The following is a 22,327-nucleotide window of genomic DNA, read 5'->3' as shown; positions in this document are numbered from 1 at the left end:
AGGTGTTATCTCATTGTAGTTTTTATTTGCATTTCTCTGATTAGTGACATTGTGCATCGTTTCATGTCTATTGGTCATCTATATGTCCTCTTTGGAGAAATGTCTATTCCAGTCCTCTGCCCAGGACTGTTAATTGCATTGTTTGTTTTTTTGGTGTTGAGTTGTGTTTCTTTATAAATTTTGGTTATTAACCTTTTATCAGATGTATCATTGGCGAGTATTTTCTCTCATTCAGTATGATGTCTTTCGTTTTGTTGATGGTTTCCTTTGCTGTGAAAATCTTTTTAGTTTGATGTAGTCCCATTGTTTTTTTTTTTGTTTCCCTTGCCTGAGGAGATATATACCAGTAAAAATACCACTATGGGTAATGTCTGCGAGTTTATTTCCTATATTTTCTTCTAGGAGTTTTATGGTTTCAGGTCTTACATTTAAGTCTTAATCCATTTTGAGTTTATTCTTGTATATGGAGTAAGAAGGTAGTCCAGTTTTTGTTTTGTTTTGTTTTGTTTTGCCTCTATTCGTTTATTTCTGTTCTAACCTTTCCTTTCTTCTATTCACTTTGGATTTTGTTTGCTGTTCCTTTTCCAGTTCCTTTAAGTGTAAAGTTAGATTGTTTACTTGAGATTTTTCGTTTCTAGAGGTTGGCCTGCATTGACTAAATTTCCCCGTTAGGACTGCTTTTGCTGTGTCCCATAGATTTTGGGTCATTGTGTTTTCATTTTTGTTTGTCTCAGGTATCTTGATTTCTCCTTGATCTCATTGTTGACCCATTCATTTTTTAGTTCCATGTTATTTAGCCTCCATGTATTTATGTGTTTTATGTGTTTTTCAGTATTTTTCTTGTAGTTGATTTCTAGTTTCATACCATGTGGTCAGAGAAGATGCATGATAATGATTTCAAGCTTCTTAAATTCATTGAGACTTGTTTTGTGGCCTAACATGTGGTCTATTTAGGAAAATGTCCCAGGTGCACTTGAAAAGAAAGCATATTCTGCTGCTTTAGGGTGAAATGTTCTAAAAATATCAATCAAATTCATCTGGTCTATTTTATCATTTAATACCAGTGTTTCCTTGTTGATTATCTGTCTAGAAGATCTGTCCATTAGTGTCAATGGAGTATTAACGTCCTCTACTATGACTGTATTACTGTTAATCTCTGCCTTCATGTCAGTCAATTTTTACTTTATATATTTAGGTGCTCCTATATTGGGTGCATAGATGTTTACTAGGGTTATGTGCTCTTGTTGGATTGATCCCTTTAACATGATGTAATGTCCTTGGTCTCTTATTATGGTCTTTATTTTAAAGTCTATTTTTTCTGATGTAATATATTGCTGCCCCAGCTTTTTTCTCATTTCCATTTGCATGAAATATTTTATTCCATCCCTTTGTATGGGTCTTGTTTTCTTATCCACTCAGCTACCCTATGTCTTTTGATTGGACTATTTAATCCGTTTACACTTAAAGTGGTTGATAGTTACTTAGTTATTGCCATTTTATTATTCATATATTTTATCTTCTTTTGTTTATGTTTCCCCATTCTTCTTCTTAAAAAAGTACCTTTAGGGCCAGCCGAGTGGCGCGATGGTTAAGAACTGGCTTGGGATGCCAGAGGGCCCCGGTTCAGATCCCACATATGAGGGCCAGTGACACTGCCCTCCACAGCTAAGATGCTGAACAACAGCTCGACCTGGAGCTGGGCTGCCGTGAATCACCGGCAACAGCGTAGGCTGCAGCCCCTGTGGCAGTGGGTTGCCATGGGCTATCACCGTGTGTAGCCAGCAGCCAGTGTGAGTGGCCAGCAGCCGCTGTGAGCGGCCATCCAGAAGCTGGCGACTGATCTGCCTCGCCTGGGAAGAGCACAATGATGGTGCCAACTTGGGCCAGTGAAGCAATGTCCTCCACAACTAGACTGAAGAACAAAACAACAGCAACTTGTCTGTTCCCCTTCCCCCAATTCCCCAGCATTGTTCCCATACCCCCAATTTCCCAATAAAAAAAACTTTAAAAAAAAAAAAAGTGGCTTTAACATTTCTTATAATACTGGCTTGGTGGTAATGAATTCCTTTAGCTTTTTCTTGTCTTGGTCTCTCCTTTAATTTTTAATGATAGTTTTGCTGGGTACAGTAGTCTTGGTTATAGGCCCTAGCTTTTCATCACTTTGAATATTTCCTGCCAATCCCTGTGGCCTGCAAATCATCTGTTAAGAAATCAGCTGACAATCTGATGGGAGCTCCCCTGTAAGTAACTAGTTGTCTTTCTCTTGCTCTTTTTAAGATTCTCTCTGTCTTTAACATAGGCATTTTAATTATAATGTGTCTTGATGTGGGCCTCTTTGGGTTCATCTTATTTGGGACTCTGCACTTCCTGGCCTTGTATGTCTATTTCCTTTCCCAAGTTAGGAAAGTTTTATGTCATTTCTTCAGTTAGGTTTTCAATCCCTTGCTCCCTCTCATCTTCTTCTGGTACTCCTATGATGCGAATGTTGTTATGTTTGATGTTGTCCCAGAGGTCCCTTAAACTATCTTCTTTTTTTTTAATTCTTTTTTCTTTTTGTTATTCCGATTGGGTGTTTTCTGCTACCTTATCTTCTATATTGTTGATTCGATCCTTTGCTTCATCTAACCTGTTGATTCCTTCTAGTGTATTCTTCATTTCAACTATTGTATTCTTTATTTCTGACTGGTTCTTTTTTATGGTTTCTATGTCATTCTTTATGCTCACTATCTCTTTGTTGAAGTTCTCACTAAGTTCCTTAAGCATTCTTACAGTCAGTGTTTTAAACTGTCTCTGGTACGTTGGTTGCCTCCATTGTTTAGTTATTCTTCTGGAGTTTTCTCCTGCTCTTTTATCTGGGACATGTTTTGTTTGTTTGTTTGTTTCCTCATTCTGACTTCATCTGTGTTTGCTTCTCTGTATTAGGTAGAGTTCTTATGTGTCTCAGTCTTTGCTGGGTGGCCTTATGTAGTAGGTGTTCTGAGTGGTCCAATGGCACAGTCTCCCTAATCACCTGTGAATGTGTTCCAGGGGTGTCCCTTGTGTGTTGTGTGTATTCTCTGGTTGTAGTTGAGCCTTGATTGCTTTTGGCGCATCAGTGGGTGGGATTGGCTCTCAGGCTGATAGGCTGTAAGGATTAGTTATGCCCACAGTGTATGAGCTGCTGTGTGGGGCTGACCCCTCAGAGGGAAACAATCTTGAGATACAGATATTATGGATCCCCAATAAATTACAAAATATATCTCCAACCCAAATACTATTTGACTGTTATCTGTGTATCCCAAAATTTATTCTATCTTTCTTGATGGATGCTCTTAGGAAGCTCAAGGTATCATATCCATGCTGAAACTTTCATTCCGCCTTCAAAACTGCAAAACTGTTGTTCCTCCTATATTCCCTATCTAAGTACTAAGCCAGAAATCTAGAAACTATCCTTCATGATTCCCTCTCCTCAGCCAATGTATTCCAAAAATTTTATATAGACACATAAATACATTCCACCTCTCTCTCTCTCTCTCTCTCTCTCTCTCATTCCCTCTCCTTCTCCCCCTCCCCCTCTCTCCCTCTTCTCCCCTCCCTCTCACTCCCCCTGACTCTCTCTGAAACAAAGGCACACCAGAATTACAATCACAGGTTAAGAAGATAGGCTTGGCCAAGAACAAATTTTGGTAACTCCCAAACCAGTTCTCTTCCTCCTACATGCTACAGAAAGGTCTATGGCAAAACAGTTTTTATTAGTCTTACTAGCAAGTTTTTACTAGTATTTCATATTAGGTTAACAGAAAGAGTCCCAGAATTAGAATGGCAGGCTCAATGATGGTGAAGTAGAAGATTAGAAGTGAAAGAAAAAATTGGCTGTGCCACAGAAAATGAGAACAATCAATGCAATGCTAGGGAAAACAGAGAACCTCTGTGCACTTAAAATTCTTTGTACCAGTTGTTTGTTTCAATGAAATGATGACATAGATATTTGTTTCAGATTTTTAAGAGTTAAGCATTTCAGTCTCCCTTAGCTTAGGACATTGCTACTAAGATTGATGGCACATACAATGTCTTTTTTCTCTATGTATACTCATTCCTCATATATATTCGATCACAGTTATATATTTGTTGTATACACATAAAAATTATTTGTATAGAGATGATCCAATATATACTTCTCATAAACTCTGAATCCTCATGAAATAAGGTGAGAGATATATAGATTCTCTCTTAATTTTCCTTCTTAATTTGGGTTCACAGCAATGTATACCCACCACCACCACCCATTCCAAGTCATCATCTCTTGCCAGAACTATTAGTCTCCCTGTATCCAGTCTAGTGCCTCATCAAGCCATTCTCCATAAATCAACCAGAGAGATTCTTCTGAAATGTCAGTCAGTGCCCTGCTTAAAAGCATTAAATAACTTCTAATTAAACTGATGAAGTCCATTCTCTCCAAGATGGTTAACAAAGGCCTATATGTACCAGCCTATGACTATTTTTTTCTTTCTAGACTCAACTCTCATCACTTTTCTCTTCATACTCATCTTCTTTTGATTCTTTGTATCATGCTCCCTAGAAAGAGCTCTCTCTCTTTTTGCTCCTGGACCGTCATATAGGTTGCTCCTCTGCCTGGAAGGCATCACCCCCCTCTTCATAGGACTCTGTTCTCTCAGAAAAGTTGAAAACATTCTTTTTCTGAAAAAAACCTTTCTGATGCATCTGCCCTGTTGGACTCACTTTATTGTGATATTTGCTTTATTGCATTGGTCTGGAACCAAACCTGCAGGGTATGTCTGTACTGTTAATAGACTTAATTAAAAGTACAAAGGTCACCAGATTAATGATAAATTTGTTCTTGGGTAAAATTTAATGTGCAAATACGGCTGTGCATTTCATCATTTGTCAAGTTATTACTGTTCAGAAAACTAAATTCATACACTATAAAGACAGCAAATAGTTCAATCCATTGGCACTTAAGTTAAATATAGTTGAGATCAGATACTTGGGCAATGACAGTTCTTGCATGTGAGAATAGATTTCTTTTAACAAACAACAAAGAGTTATAAAAAAGTTACTGAGCAGATAAGTAACACTATACATTAGAAAGACATAGTAATTAAAACTGGAAAAAATGATCAATAAAGTTATACTTTAATTTTAATAACAGACCATCCTTATTACCAAGGTGCCAAGAAGCTCAATTCTCTTGATGTTTAAAATGCAGACAGCAGACTCTAGACACTAAACAATGCTCTTTTGCTCATATAAAGTACAATCTTTACAAAATAATATGTGTAAAGAGCAAAGTAACTTTATTTACAAACTCAGAATATTATTTATACTTCCTTTCAAATTATACTCAAGAATTCTTCATTAAAAATGGTTAAAAAGTAAGCTGATTATCACACTCATCAAGAAAAGGTGGTCAAAGGTTTGATGTAAATCAAACTACTCAATTATTACTTACCAGTAAGATTTCTCCAGAGAAAGCGGAAGAATAATTTCGCAAAAAAACAAAATGCAAGAAGGGTCTCAGAAATTAAAACAAATGCACTCATTTTAAATTATTTTGTTTTTCACTGTACAACCATTTTATAAGAGGCAATCTTAGATAATTTAGTCCTAATAGTTTTATTAACTCTAACATTATTATTACATCATTTATAAAAGACTTAAGAAATAAGGCAAACTCTGCCTGATTTTCTTCATATTTTTAAAGCCCCAAAAGTATTGGGGTCAAATATATGGTGATGGAAGGAGAACTGACTCTGGGTGGTGAGCATACAATGTGATATATACAGATGATGTATTACAGAATTGTACACTTGAAACCTACGTAATTTTACTAACCACTGTCACACTGATAAATTTTTTAAAAGTATTAATAAGTATTCTAGTTATTTCTTCTACACTCCCTTGAAAACATAAACCAAACACACTTACTGTTGGTGCTTTTCATTTAGAGTATTCATGCCCTGGAGATCAGAAAGAGGAGTCCTGGGATTTTTCCGGGTTATACCTAGCATATAAAGAGCAGAAATTTTCAATCAATGCTAAGAGAAACTAAACATGAAACAATATTTCTAAGGACAAATGAAATTAATGTGCTTTGATAGTAAATGTGTGCTAAATGTCGGAAACATCTAAATGACATGAACCAAGTCCCATGACTACTACTTACAAATCTGACTTAGCCAACAATGAACCTAATTAGGGAATTTAATAATACATTCTTTTATTTCTTCTCTAATTTAAACATTATCAGGAAATACAAGGGTTACTAGGCTGAAAGTCTCAAAGCATACAAGCTCATTTCTTATTTTAATATTTTAAAAATTCCTAATGATTTCTTTGCAGCATTTTTCAACAATAAATATATTGCTGACATGGACTATAGATTTTAAAGATCAGTTAATCTTACATATAAAACTATAGGGAATAAAAGATGACAAATTGCTTCCTTAAGAATTACCAACATATTTTAAGTTATAATTTTCTTCAAATTATATAATAAACACTGAAGCTGTATAAGCAAAGGCTATCAATTTTCATAATGTACATGTGCATACAGAGACATTTACTATAGGTAAGAAACACTGGAAAGGAAGAAGTAAAAGTATCTCTATTCGAGATACAATCTTATATGTCGAAAATCCTAATTAATCCACAAAAAACTATTAGGACTAATACATGAGTTTAGTAAAATTACAAGATATAAGAGCAATATTCAAAAATCAATTCTATTTCTATACAATTGCAATAAACAATCAGATAATAAATTTAAGAAAACAATTTCATTAATAATAACATTAAAGTAATATAAAAGAAATAAGTTTAACAAAAAAGTATAAAATGTCTATATTGAAAACTACATTATTAAAAGAAATTAAAGAATATCTAAATAAATGGAATGCGATCCATACTCATGGATTGGAAAAGTTAATAGTGTCAAGAGGGCAACTCTTCCCTCTTATGCAGATCTACAGATCTATCTACAGATAGATCTACAGATCAATGCAATCCCTACTAAAATTCTGGGTTTTTTTGCAAAAATGAATAAACTGACCCTATAATTAAGATGTATCTGCAAGGAACCTAGAATAACCAAAACAATGTTGAAAAAGAGTGGTTGGAGGACTCACACTTCCAAAATTCAAAACTTACTACAAAGAAAAAGGAACTGAGACAGTATGGTACCGGCATAACAATAGACAAAGAAATCAATGGAAAGGCACTTAGAGTAGAGAAATAAATCTTTACATTTATGTTCAACTAAATTGTGACAAAGGTGCTAAGACAATTCAATGAGAAAAGAATAATCTTTTCAAGAAATCATGCTGGGAAAACTAGATATCCACATGCAAAAGAATGAAACTGGATCAAAGACCAAAATTTAAGTGCTAAACTATAAAACTCTTACAAGAAAACCAAGGAGTAATCCTTTCTAACATTTGATTAGGCCGTAGTTACTTAGATATGACACTAAAAGGACAAGCAACCAAAGAAAAAAATGGATAAACTGAACATCATCACAATTTAAAACTTTCATGCTTCAAAGGACACTATATCATTAAGTGAAAAGACAATCCACAGGATAGTAGAAAATGTTTGCAAATCAAGCATCTGATAAGAAACTTGAATCCAAATATAAAAAGACTTCTTGCAATTGAAAAATAAAAAGACAACCAAATTTTAAAATGAACAAAGGATTATATATTTTGAACCAAAGAACAGATATTTTTCCAAAGATATGCAAATAGATCATAAAAACATGAAAAGATGCTCAACATAATTAGTCATCAGAGAAATGAAAATCAAACTACAATGCGATACCAGCTCATACCCACTGATAGCTATAGAGTTGTTGAAAAAGTCATGATGCATTTTTGCAACGAAAAACATAGAAAAAATACATCATGACTTATCCGACAACCTAATATAATAAAAAGAACAGTAAGTATTGGCAAGGACATGGAAAAAAATGGAACCTTTCATACAGCGCTGAATGTGAAACAATACAGTCACTGTGCAAAACAGTCGAGCAGTTCATCAAAAATTAAACATAGTTACTATAGGACCTAGCAATTCCACTAAGTATATACTTAAAATAATTGAAGACACATATCCACACCAACATAAAAACTATTATTGGAAACATGTCTTGTGATCCACCAATTCAGTTAGGACTTTAAACAACTTTTTCTTATATATCTGAATGCATTTTTTTTCATTTTATTTACTCAGTTCCTAAGTCACAGTCACCAATTTCCCTATGATAAATTATCACTTTCTATCCTTCATATCCATTCTTTACTTCTGTGTATTGAATCATATCATCATCTCAGGCCTTTCCCCAATATTAGTAATTTAATTTTCAGCTGTTTCCTCTATTTCTTGAGCTCACACATGTTGATTTATACCTCTGCTTGTTTTAGTAGCTAAATACCTATTTTCAATATCATACTGATACTTTATAGCCTTCAATCTGTGCTGTTGCTTTATTTCATTCATGTTCTTAAATTCTTCTATACTGTAAAATACTCACAGGGACATTTCTCCTCTTTCTTGGCAGTATCTTCCCTCCAAACACCATAGAGGGTTTCTTTTCAGGTGGTTCTTTTATGCATATCATTTCGCTTTCTAATTTCCCTCTATATAATGATTTTAACCTCAATTATTAAATATTTTAAACATTAAAAAGCCATAAGGAATATTATAGTCAACACTTGCAAGTAATCACTCGTTAGACAATGGAACCTGTGCATCTCTTTGACCCCATTCCGAGAGCATCAAATCCCAACATTGCTACTTGTTTGAATTATCATAAAAGGACTTAAAGTATTGGGTCATCGGGCAAGTCATGACGTATTTTTCTATGTTTTTCAATGCAAAAATGCGTCATGACTTTCCCGACAACCCATAGTTATCATACTGTTCAATGATTTAAGATTGTCTTACGGAGTTAACAAATATGAAATCTCAGGAAAGAAATGGAAACTGTAAAAAGGAAGCACATGGGTATTCTGGTACTAAAACCTGAAATCTTCTGAAGTGAAAAATTCATTCTATGGGTTTAAGAGGAGATCTGAAACAGCACAAGGAACTTGAAATCAGATAAATAAAAATTATCCAATCTAAAAAACAGAAGAAAAATGAACAGAGTATGAGGAATCTGTGAGACAATATCAAATATTCTAAGAACATGAAACTCATGCCTCAGAAGAAAAAGAGAAATTGCAGCAGAAAATTTTTTTGAAAAAATATTGGTCTAAAATTTCCTAAATTTAATGACAAATGATGAAGAGCAGGTCCAAAAGGTACAGCAAATCCCAGACAAAATAAATATTTAGGTACATCACAAATTCTGAAAACCAAAGGATAAAGAGAAAATCTTGAAGCAGTGAAAGGAAAAAAGGTGATTTCGATATGAAAGAATGACAATAAGATCAGTTTATCATCACAAATAATGCAGCAAAGAAGAAAATAAAACAATATTCTTAAAAAGCCAAAAGTTTGATAGTTCCTAATTATATTAAACATATGTCTACTTTATGATACACTAACTTCACTGATAAGTTCTGCCCAAGAAAGCACAGCTTCTACTCAAGATGGCAGAATAGGTAAAAGCTGTGCTTGCCTCCTCTCACGACCACAACAAAATTACAATAAATCACAGAACCACCATCATTGCAAATTGCCTGAAGTCTAGATGAACAGAAGTCCTGTAACTAAGGATATATAGATGAAGCCACATCAAGACTAACAGAATGGGTGGTGACACAGAAAAGGCTGGTCCCATAACCATGAGTGGCGGTTAAAAATCGGAGGAATATCTCAGCTGCAGAGGTCCCCGCTAAGGAACAAGGAGTCCCAGCTCAAGACCAGCACAGGGTTCCAATGCTGGGAATAGAAATCCCCAGAACTTCTAGATATGAAAACCATGGGAGACTGTGGCTGACTGAGAGAGGGCTACTGGAGTCCCAGGCGTTCCTCTTAAAGGGCCCGCACAGGCTTCCTCACTTAGGGACTCACTGTTTCTGAGCTCCAGCACTGGGACAACAGCTGGAAAGGCAGTCAAGTCATAGGGAGGAACGGAATTATCTGGGTTCAGAAAAACGGCTGGAGGGACAGATTTCCTCCAGACTGAAGTGCTAGCAGGAAACACTGTTCCTTTGTTGAGTCCTCCTCCATCCCAATGTGCATATGCGAGCAGGGCCCATATCTCAGTCTCCATCAACCTGGTTACCACCCTTTGCCCCACCCTAGTGATTCTGAGACCCTACCCCACCCAACTTTAGGGCACACAAAGGCCGCTTCCACTGGCATTTCCATACAGATGGCCTGTCTTGGCTCATGCTGTGGTAGGCACCAGCACCCTGCTAAAAAGAAACCTGCTCCAGAGGATCAGCCCCTGCACATCAATTTCTCCACTGTAGTCACTGCCAGTCCTCACATATCATTCAAGCATTTGGTGGCAAGCCTTAATGCTTGTTGACTAGAGGCATCAGTGGGATTTTTTAATAGGGCTACTCACAAATGGCAGTTTTCTACTCTCAGAGACAGCGATCAGAGTGGGAGCTAATAAGCAAGAAATAACATAAGATGGAAACTGCAGTCTTACATAACTTAGTTTCAGAAGTAACATACTATTACTTCTGCCATGTTCTTAGCACTTACTTCTTAGCACTTGCTATATAGATGATCATGCTGTCTACATTTTCCTTTTCAATCTATGTATCTTTTATTTCTATTTGTTGCCTTATTGCACTGTCTATGACTTTATTACAATGTTAAATTGAGTGGTGAAAACAAACATCTTTGCCTTGTTCTCAGTATCAAAGAAGTATTCAGTTTTCACCATTAAGTATGAAGTCTGCTGTAGGATTTTCATGTGTAGTCTCTATAAAGTTGAAAAGGCTGCCTTCTATTCCTAGGCCACTAAAAGTTTTTAAATAGGAATGGGTACAGAATTGTGACAAATTCTTTTTATCCATCTACTAAGATAATCATAGGTTTTTTTCTTTGTTAGATGGTTAATATGTTGAGTTACATTGATTAATTTCCTAATATGAAACCAACCTTTCATTCCTGGAATAAATTCTACTTAGCCTTCATGTATTATCCCTTAATATATTCCTGAATTCCTGCTTTTATTCAGGATTTCTACATCTATTATAATGAGGTATGTTGGTCTGTAGTTTTCCTACAATGTTTTTGTCTGGTTTTGTCAGCAAGGTGAGAGGAGTTAGGTGTACCAACCACAGCACTTTTCTAACAATAGCTGACCCTTTATCTTTTTCATAAACATCACAATCTCCATTGTCCCGAGTCTAGATTGAAGGTCAAAAGTGTGAGTTCAAATTGAAGTTCTTCTATTCTATTCTCTTTCTCTTCATCCTACCATCTTATTCCTTCTCCTTTCCAGGATTCCTAACCTGCAGAAGTGGGGCTGCAGCTCATATTCCCACGAACCCCTATTTTTCCCCACTCCTCTAATTTCCTTCCTGCCAAATCTCAGAGAATAGTCACCACAGAGACGTGGGAGCGCCAGAAATGGAAAGGAGGAAGAGCCACAATACCTTGTGTGTCTTAATCTTGAAGGTTACACTGTCCCTTCCGCCACATTCCATTTGTTAGAAGTGAGTCACTATGTACAGAACATGCATTTTCAAGGGAGGAGTATCAAAGAATTTGTGGGCACATTATTTTGTTTTGTTTTGGTTTTGGTTTTGGTTTTTTCCTTTTTCTTTAGGGCACATTTTAAACCAGCAGAACAATGGAATAATTTTTACCTTAAATAGTCATATATCTTTTTTAAATAAAGAGAAGAAAATGTGTACAGTCATTTGTTTTTATACATATTTATTATTTCTGGTTTCTTTATTCCAATAATTCATGGATCAATAAGCTAAATCAAACACACTACCTGTTTTTGTATGGTCTGCGAACTAAGAATGGCTTTTACATTTTTAAATGCTTCAGGAAGAAAAGTCAATGGAATACTTTTGTGACATGAAAATTATATGATATTTAAATTTCAGTGTGTATAATAAAGTTTTCCTGGAACACAGCCATGCCCATTTGTTTATGTATTATTTATGGCTCTATGGCTACAGCAGAGCTGAGTTGTTTCAACAGAAACCACCTAACCCAAAAAGCCTAAAATGTTTACTATCTAGACCTTTGCAGAAAAAGTTTACCAACTTCTACTACATATCCAGGCCACCATCTGGTGTCATTTCCCTTTAGCCTAAAGAATTTCCATTATCATTTCTATGTATTACGGAGACAAATTCTCTGATTCTGTTTATCTGAAACATTTTTATTTTGGCTTCATTTTTGAAGGATGCTTTTTATTTTATTTATTTATTTTTTTATTATTATTTTTTTTGCTGAGCCATCCTGCCACCTGTTGGCAGGCTCAGCGGCAGCTCAGCTCGGGCGTAGCAGCACTGGCCCATGTAGGAATCGAACTGGCAACCCTGCTGCTCAGAGCTCCCATTCCCAAGCCAACTCCCAACCAACTGAGCCATGGGACGGCCCTTGAAGGATACTTTTGTTAACTGATAATTGGACACTGTGGATAACACATTGTAGCAACACTGGATTCTGTTATGTTCTTCTGAAGGCTGTTACTATTTCTTCTAACATATAGTTAACTTGTCTGGTCCCAAACTACAAATACAGAAGTTTTGCCTGAAAGTTGGTTTTTGTTTAGGGGTTTTGTATTGTTTTGTTTTTATTTTAATTATGATTTTTGCATATCTTTCAGCCTACAATGCTTTAATGAGAAGTCAGGTGTTAATTATATCATTATTCCCCTGTATTTAATGTGCTATATTTTCTTTTAGCTGCTTTCAAGATTTTTCTCTATCTCTGGCATTTAGCAATTTGTCCATAATGTGCCTAGTTGTGGTTTTCTTTTGTATTTATTCTGCTTGGAGGTCACTGATCATACATCTCTAAGCTATTTTTTTTTAATCAAACATGAAAGATTTCAGCCACTATTTCTTTAAATATTCTTCTGCCTCTTTCTCTCTCTCCTCTACTTATGGGATGCCAATTCCAAGGCAGTAAATATTCAGATTTCTCCCTACAGGAGCTATGGCACAGAAACAAAAAGTCCTCAGTTAGAAACGCAACAAACTTGCAAATGTCACCTATTGCAATTGGATCCTTCAAAGGTTACCTTCTATTTGGTTTGCAGTGTTTTCTGAAGGGGGCTTCCTGAATACTCACAGCAGTCAGCCAGGTATGGTTGGCAGAATTAATACTCCAACTTTGGGTTTTAGTCATTTGGCAGCTAACTCTCTCAGTTCCATGATTTTCCTCCTAAATTCCAAGCTGCTCGCCAGTACTCAACTTTGTCCTGTGACACCTCAAGTCAGTATGGTTATGGTTTTCTATCTCTGGAGCTATGGGAGTTGGAAACTACCTTATGCAAAAAGTCACGCATCCATAATTCTTACTCAGTACTCTACTTAAAGATTGACTCTCTTCTGGTTTCTGCTTCTTTTTGGTCTTTTAGTCTTCTTCTGTCTTTTTCCAGTGCTTTTAAATAGTTTATTTTTAAATTTACCAGGTTTCATCACTGTTACCTGAGGGAGGAGTCATTCACATCACCAATTCACCATTACCTAAAGCTGGTAGTCCCCTGATTTTTAAAAAACAATCTGAACTTGAATTTATAATTTGATATATTATAAATTTCTAGTTATTGTAGTACTATAATGAAAAATGGAATAACTACCTAAAAAAATGGAAAAGTTCCAACTTCCACAAATGTAGAAATAAATTTGCATGTGAACACAGATAAATGTACAATGTCCTCATGCAGCCTATGTTAAAATTGGTGACTTCCTATTCTGGATCTGTATATACTAAGCTGGGATAAATCAAGCCGAGGTTTATCATGGAAATCAACAAAGCAAATATACCACTTGCAACTATTTAAAAGTTAAAAAGAATTAATTTAATTGCCCCCCAAAAGATTCCTAGACTGCTTTAAACAACGTCTCATGTTCTAATTAAAGATTTAGAAAAGAGAGATAGATAATTGGAATAAGGACTTGTTATATATATTTTAGAAATAATAGCAATACACAGTGGAATACTATTCTGCCATAAGAAAAGATGAAATAGTGCTATTTGTGACAACATGGATGGATCTTGAGATTGTGTTAAGTGAAATAAGTCAGACAGAAAATGTTGAGAACCATATGATTTCACTGATATGTGATGTATAAAACTGAAAGCAACAAAGAAACAAGACAAATAAAGAAACAAAAACTCATAGACACAGATAATAGTTTAGTGGTTACCAAAGGGTAAGGGGGAGAGTGGTGGCAGATGCGGGTAAAAGGGGTCAAATATATGGTGATGGAAGGAGAATTGACTCTGGGTGGTGAACACACAATGTGACCTATAGATGATGTATTACAGAATTGTACACTTGAAACCTATGTAACTTTACTAACTATTGTCATCCCAATAAACTTTAATTTAAAAAAACATATAATATATATGGATAGCAGAAGCTGAAGGAAAAAAAAAGAAAAACACCAATGGGTTTCATTTTTGATGTGTTACTGTATCTAAGCTACATAAAAAATAAAACCTTCAAGATTCTTTATTAAAAATAATAATAAAATAAAAATAGCAATAATTAAGAGTAACATTTAAGGATGTCTTTTTAAAATGAAATACTTACCTGTTCTTTCTAAAATGAGAAAATATTTTAAATAATATTTTTCAATATGCATTCCACATTTTCTTATACCACGACAACAAAAGTAAGAACAAAAGAAAAAACCCACATTTGCTTTTAGGAATTGCCCTTATATTCACTGATAATTGAATACTAAAATTTCACGGAATTTCAATCACAGAACTGTGAAATTAGCAAAGTATCATCTGTGGTGATTTGTAAAAACGCTGAGAATAGAATATGTAAATAATTTAAGTCTATTATATGCAAATTTCTGAATTAAGCTTCAAATACTGTGTAGTATCTATCCCTTTATTCTCCTATAGCAATAGCCAAATAACTAGAACAGGCAAATAGTCACAACAGGCAAAAGAACCCATTTTCATGCAGAATAAGAGTATAACATATAAAACAGGAGGAAATGGAGACCAAGGGCATCTTTTTACACCTATTTTATTTAAAAAAAGAAAACACCCGCTATGATTCTATCATTTTTCCTTAGGCCAAAATATTAACATGATGGCTTTGCTCTAAATAGAATATAGGAAAGTCTGATAGGAGGACTGCATGTAATCAAACTAAGTGATTTACCAATGATACACAAAAGCAACACTGCTGATGTTGAAATTCAAGCATAAGCAAGCTTAAAACTCAGCCAGAATTAGAAAGGGCAGAGAAACTTTTCGTAGTGTTGGATATATTAATTATCTTGATTATAGTGATTTCATAGGTCCATATATATGTAAAAACTTACCAAACTCTATACTTTTGCATGCAGTTTACCTCAATTAGTTTTCAATAAAGCTTAAAAAAATCATTTATTTTTACCTATCACTCAGCTACTTTAAAGCCAAAAATGAAAACCAATTCAAAAAAACCAAGTGTAATTAACAACTCAAGGATCACAGGCAAATAGTCATCAAAGTTGAAAGAACAGGTCTATCAACTTTTTTAAGACAAAAACTAAAATTTCAATGAAAATATCCTGAGATCAACTGGTCAAAGGATAACAGAGGTCACACTGCCTATGCAATTATGTCCCCCCTGGTGTAGAATGCGCCTGGTTTCCATTTCCAAGTGGATATGTGATGACACAGAGTTTATCAGGATTTGCAGCCTTACTGTACTTCTCTTCCTTGCACCTCTGCAGAATCTCTAAGCTCCTCTGGTGGACTGGGTGTTGGAGAAAGCTAAAACTATCCATACTTTTCAAAATTGCACATGGCGCTGTATCATCATGTCCTTAGGAAGCAAAAGAAAAACAAAAAATGGAGAAAAGAGAAAGACATTATATAAGCCCAAACCAATAGAGAATCAAGGACAATGCTGCCAACTATCTTAAGAGTATATACTAATATATCAAGTAATAGGGGTTAAATGCGAATTATTTTTCCAAATTATCTGAGGAACTTACACAACAATAACAGGAAAAAATAAAGGTCCTTTTCAGATATTCAAAATATCTTCTTCAGTACTCCAAGTGTTGTGAGTTAGTTAACACCATACTAAAAGTTTCTAATTTAAAATACTAGGGAAACTACGCAAACAATTTGTATGGTTTAGTTTTGTTTGTTTGAATGGACTTTTTTATCTGATCTGAAATATATTAGCATATAGTTGGCAACAATGCAAGGAACACTGATGAACCCCAAAGAGAAATTTACCCAAAACAATTTACCAAAAGTTAACCAATTCTTTCACAAATCTTGCAATTAACAACACTTGCAGGAATTCCAACAAGTGTGTCAATGTTGAAAGAGCAGAAGAAAGCACCATAGAGCAGAAAAACCCAGCAGCATTTCTGTATTTATAAATCTAAAAACAAAGCTGACAAATCTGTACCTCACCACCGCTTTACTCAAGTGAGACAGAATCAACTGGTGGGAAAGGAAAGGGAAGAGAGCACTTTCAAGTAAGGACCAAAGCCCCAGATTAGTGCTACTGAAACAGTCATCAAGCAGTAAGGAGGGGTGGGTACCATAAATATTAGCAATACAATAAATGGATTTAAAAGAGAATTTAAGTCTTCTAGGTTTAGGGGGACTTCAGTGTCATTTACCCAGAGAACTCTCTCTAGAGTTAGGACATTAAGTTCAAATTTATGTACATTTGCCTTTAAAAAACAAAAGTGAATAGTCAACCATAGAGGCAAATTAAGCAACACACGAACAATGAACTAAAGTTCTGTTTGTGCATATTTATTGTATAATTAGGAATGAGATACTATCTGTGAATAGTTTTCAATGTAGCATCTTTTAAAAAGTTAAACAGAGGCAGAGTAATTCAGAGGTTTGCAAAGCATGGTTTAGTATAACTATAATTCCTTAAACTGGATTTCTATATCCAGGGAATAGGCATGTACACTTTAGCTAAGGATATGGAATCCTATGGTTACATAACATCAAATAATAATATACATACAAATACCAGGCTTTTTAATATGAATTTGAAAATCTTTTTCACATCCAATAATAAAAATATACGCTAATAAAACACTATCTCATTTATCCAATATGAAGAGCTCATATAGTTGCAAATGCTCAATGTTTCAAAAAGAAACAATTATTACCAACTTACCTGACATTTCTTAGTCAAAAGATACCTCAGTAAAAATATTCTACTCTCATTATTATCAATAATTCCCCCTTTGATGTGGTGCTTGGAGAACGAATGTTTACTCGACTAGACTCCACTTAGTTAGCTGAGGGAGAGAGAGCAGTTGAGGGGGACCATTTGAGAAAAAAATACCTACACGTACTTCACCCAAATTGTAATTTTAAAAAGTTATCACTAGATTTTCAGGCCCTTCGATAGTTAACTTGATAATCTGCTAGTCAGAAGTATGATTATGGTATTAAAGTTTTACATGTAAGTTCAGGATATTAAATATACTAAATTATTACCTAGTTTTAAGAAATCACTCAACACTATCACAACCACTGTACCCTATTTTCTATTTTATGAAATAAACTGTGGCAACGCCATTTGGGTGTGGGTAATTTTGTATCTGTGACTGTTTTGTGTCTCACCATTATGACTTGTTTTTTTTCTGTTTTTTTTAATTTCCATTCTGTTCTTTCATTCTGCTTTCTATGCCTTCTTCTAACTCTCCATTTTAAACATTATTTTACAGACTATAATACTACTTCCAAACCTTAAAATGATATTCCTTCCATTTGCTTTGTGTACAAACTTCTTGTCAAGTTGATTTGATTTCCCAAGGTAGTTTATAAGTACACTTTCGGTAGGGGTTATTTTCTAAGAAGTTTCACAAAGTCTTAAAAGAGGTTTATTTACTGTTTGCTTATGCTAGTTCCTGGTCTGCTTTTGATCAGTTCTTAGCTTGAGATTATGCACAAAACACACAGCATAAATTCAGACCCATACTCATTCATGATGACAATGTGGGGCACTGACTTTTTTAAAAGGTAACTTTTTTAAAAACCTTATGTAAGGCTTAACACATACTGGCTAAGGCTCTTTCTCTAGGCGAGGCCAAGAGAAAGAATTTTGCAGTCATCTTTTCAGTGACTTAAGCTCTTTAAAGCTCCTGACCATGTAACAGGCTTAATCCTAGCTCCACTGTATCATTCAAATCAGAAGCCATGTCTCTGATCCTGGAACAGTTTCTGTAATGCCAGCTCAGGCCTTAGGGCTATTTTTGAAAGTAAATTTCACACACAGTAAAATCCAACAATCTCAGGTACAGTTTGATGAGCTTTAACAAATGTTTACACCAATGTCATCCTCAATCAGAATGTAAAACATTTCCATCACCTCAGCAAATTATTTTATTCCCTTCTGGTCAACACCACCCTTGCCCCTCCTAGAGGCAGTCAACTCATGATTTATATCACTATACAGTATATTACTTTGCCTACTCTTACACTAAATAAAATCATACAGTATGTATTCTTTCATGTCTAGCTTTTTTGCTCAATATTTTCTGTGACTAATTTATTATGAATATCAGTAATTTGCTCCTTTTTATTGCTGAATAATGTCACATGGTAGGAATGTATCACAACTTGGTTATTCATTCTTTCACTGATGGACATTTTGGTGTTTCAAGCTGGGGTTATTATGAGTAACGCCGCTATAAACATTTGTGTGTTTGTGTATAATAGCTTTACTGAAATATACTTCACATACCATACAATTCACCTATTTAAAGTGTATAATTCAATGGTTTTTAGTATAATTCCGAAAGCTGTTTAACCATCACCACAATCAATTTTAGACTATCTTCATCATACCAAAGCGAACTCTATACTCTATCACTCGCCGCATCATCTCCCAGCCTGCTCATTCCAGCCCTAGGAAAACACTAATCTACATTCTGTCTCTACAGATTTGCCTATTCTAGACATTTCCTATAGATGAAATCATACAGTATGTGGCCTTTTGTGGCTGACTTCTTTCACTTAGCAAAATTCGTTCAAGGTTCATCCACGTTGTATCATGTACTAGTACTTCATTCCTTTATAAGGCAGAATAACATTCCATTGTATGGATGTATCACATTTGGTTTATTCACTCACCAGTTAACGGGCATTTGGGTTGTTGCCCACCCTTTGGGTACCAAGTATAATGTTGCTAAGGACACTGTGTATAAGTTTTTGTTTGAACATCTATTTCTTTTGGGTATCTTAAGAGTGAAATTGCTGGGTAAATTGTAACTACCAGGCTGTTTTACAAAATGGCTGCATTTTACGTTTCCACCAGTAACATGTGAGGTTTCCAAATTCACCACATCCTCACCAACATTTGTTATTACCTGTCTTTTTTATTGTAGCCATCCTAGTATATGTGAAGTGGTATCTCACTGTGGTTTCGATTTGCACTTCCCTGATGACCAATAATGTTAAGCATTTTTTTCTTGTTTATTGACTATTTGCATATCTTCTTTGGAGAAATGTCTTTTAAGACCCTTTGCCCATTTTAATTGGGCTATTAGTTTATTATTATTGAGTTGTAAGAATTATGTATATATTCTAGATACTCATTCCTTTTTTTTATTTTCTTAGTTTTTATTGGGGAATTGGGGGATGGGAACAGCGCTGGTGAATTGGGGGAAGGGGAACAGACAAGTTGCTGTCTTTTTTTGTTCTTCAGTCTAGTTGTGGAGGACGTTGCTTCACTAGCCCAAGTTGGCACCATTCTTTCACAAATCTTACAATTAACAACACTTGCAGGAATTCCAACAAGTGTGTCAATGTTGAAAGAGCAGAAGAAAGCACCATAGAGCAGAAAAACCCAGCAGCATTTCTGTATTTATAAATCTAAAAACAAAGCTGACAAATCTGTACCTCACCACCGCTTTACTCAAGTGAGACAGAATCAACTGGTGGGAAAGGAAAGGGAAGAGAGCACTTTCAAGTAAGGACCAAAGCCCCAGATTAGTGCTACTGAAACAGTCATCAAGCAGTAAGGAGGGGTGGGTACCATAAATATTAGCAATACAATAAATGGATTTAAAAGAGAATTTAAGTCTTCTAGGTTTAGGGGGACTTCAGTGTCATTTACCCAGAGAACTCTCTCTAGAGTTAGGACATTAAGTTCAAATTTATGTACATTTGCCTTTAAAAAACAAAAGTGAATAGTCAACCATAGAGGCAAATTAAGCAACACACGAACAATGAACTAAAGTTCTGTTTGTGCATATTTATTGTATAATTAGGAATGAGATACTATCTGTGAATAGTTTTCAATGTAGCATCTTTTAAAAAGTTAAACAGAGGCAGAGTAATTCAGAGGTTTGCAAAGCATGGTTTAGTATAACTATAATTCCTTAAACTGGATTTCTATATCCAGGGAATAGGCATGTACACTTTAGCTAAGGATATGGAATCCTATGGTTACATAACATCAAATAATAATANCCCTCTGGCGTCCCAAGCCAGCTCTTAACCAACGCGCCACTCGGCCGGCCCTAGATACTGATTTGTTATCAGATATATGATTTACAGATATTTTCTATCATTTGTGTGTTGTCATCTCATTTTCTTAATAGTGTTCTATGAGGCACAAAAGTTTTAAATTTTTTATGAAGTCTAATTTATCCATTTTTACTTTGGTTGCTTGTGCTCTGAGTGTCATATCAAAGAATTCTTGACTAATCCAAATTGGGAAATGTAAGTCTTTCAATTTTGTTCTTCCTACATTTCTGGATCCCTTTACACATCAATTTTAGAATTAGCTTGTCAATTTCTGCATAAAGGTAGCTAGGGTTATATATGACAGACAGATTGAGCATTTAAGCCTTCCAATACACAAAAATAGAATTTATTTAGGCATTCTTTAAGTTTTTCTATGTTTTATAGTTTTCACTGAACAAGTCTTTCAATTCTTTTGTTAAATTTATTAATAAGGATTTTATACTTGTTGGTGCTCTTGTAATTGGAGCGCCAGCTTAATTTCATTTTCAGGTTATTCAATGCTAGTACATAGAAATACAACCAATTTTCCACAGTGATCCTGTGTCCTGCAACCTGATGACCTCATTTATTAGCTCTACTGGATGTTTTTGTGGATTCCTAAGGGTATTCTATACATAATATGTCACCTGCAAACAAAATAATTTCTTCCTTTCCTATATGGATGGCTATTCTTTTTCCTGCCTAGTTGCTCTGTATCAGAACCTCAAAGACAATGTTAAATAGAGGCAGTGAAAGCAAGCATCCTCGTCTTACTTCTCATCACAGGAGAAAAGCATTTCACCATTAAGTATGATGCAAGCTTTGGGTCTAACACAGATCCCCTTATCAGGTTGAAGAAATCCCATTCTATTCCTTGTTTGTTCAGTGGTTTTAATAATGAAAAACATGAAAAGGTGTTGGCTTTTGTTAAGTGCTTTTTCTGTGTCTACTGAGGTGATGGTGGGATTCTTGTGTTTTATTCTTTTAATGTGGTGTATTACACTGATTTCATTTTTGTAAGTTAAACCAATGTTGCATTCCTGGGTAAACTCCACCTGATTATGGTGTATAATGTGTAACACTTTTCACATAGTGCTGGATTCAGTTTGCTAAGATTTTGTTGAGGAATACTGGTTTGTGATTTTCATTTTTGTGATGTCTTGTTTGGTATCCAGGCAATACTGATCCCACAGAATGAGAATAAAAGTATTCCCTCATATTCCATTTTTTGGAAGAGTTTATAAAGAATTGGTGTGAATTCTTCTTTAAGTATTTGATAAAATTCATTAGTAAATTCACTGTTCCTTGACTTTGCTTTGTGGGTAGCTTTCAATACTCTCTATCTCTGGACAGTTTAATTTTGACATTTCTAAGTTTGTATCTCTTTGAATTCACCCTTCTTGTAGTTTGTTGAGCTTCTCGGGTATATACATTAATCTTTCTCATCAAATTTGAAGAGTTTGAGCCATTATTTCTTGAAATAAATATTCTTTCTGCCCCTTCCTCTCCTTTCCTTCTGGATTCCCAGAAGTTGGTATGTTATATTGGTATCCCATGGGTCTAGAAACTCTGTTCATTTTTCTGCATTTTCCTTCTGTTCCTTAGACCTCATACTCTCAACTGATCTATTTTCAAGTTCATTGATTCTGACTTCTGCCTGTTCAAATCTGCTATTAAACTCTTTTAGTGAATTTTTCATGTCAGTTATTGTACTTTTCTT

At 34.9% G+C, this 22,327-nt stretch overlaps 1 protein-coding gene across 1 annotated transcript in view; it reads right to left on the bottom strand.

Annotated features, from left to right (window-relative positions):
* Positions 1-22,327, bottom strand: part of MYO9A (myosin IXA) — a 282,854-nt gene that overhangs the window by 106,887 nt on the left and 153,640 nt on the right. The window contains exons 14-15 of the mRNA XM_019659575.1: positions 15,812-15,931; positions 5,926-6,001 (exon numbers count right to left, since the gene is read on the bottom strand). Of these exons, the coding sequence (XP_019515120.1) occupies positions 5,926-6,001; positions 15,812-15,931 (196 nt within the window). The remainder of the gene's footprint in view (positions 1-5,925; positions 6,002-15,811; positions 15,932-22,327) is intronic.

The sequence above is a fragment of the Hipposideros armiger genome, unplaced genomic scaffold (genome assembly GCF_001890085.2).
Source record: "Hipposideros armiger isolate ML-2016 unplaced genomic scaffold, ASM189008v1 scaffold_302, whole genome shotgun sequence".
NCBI classification, from domain to species: Eukaryota; Metazoa; Chordata; class Mammalia; order Chiroptera; family Hipposideridae; genus Hipposideros; species Hipposideros armiger.
This window is presented reverse-complemented; position numbering and strand designations above follow the sequence as displayed.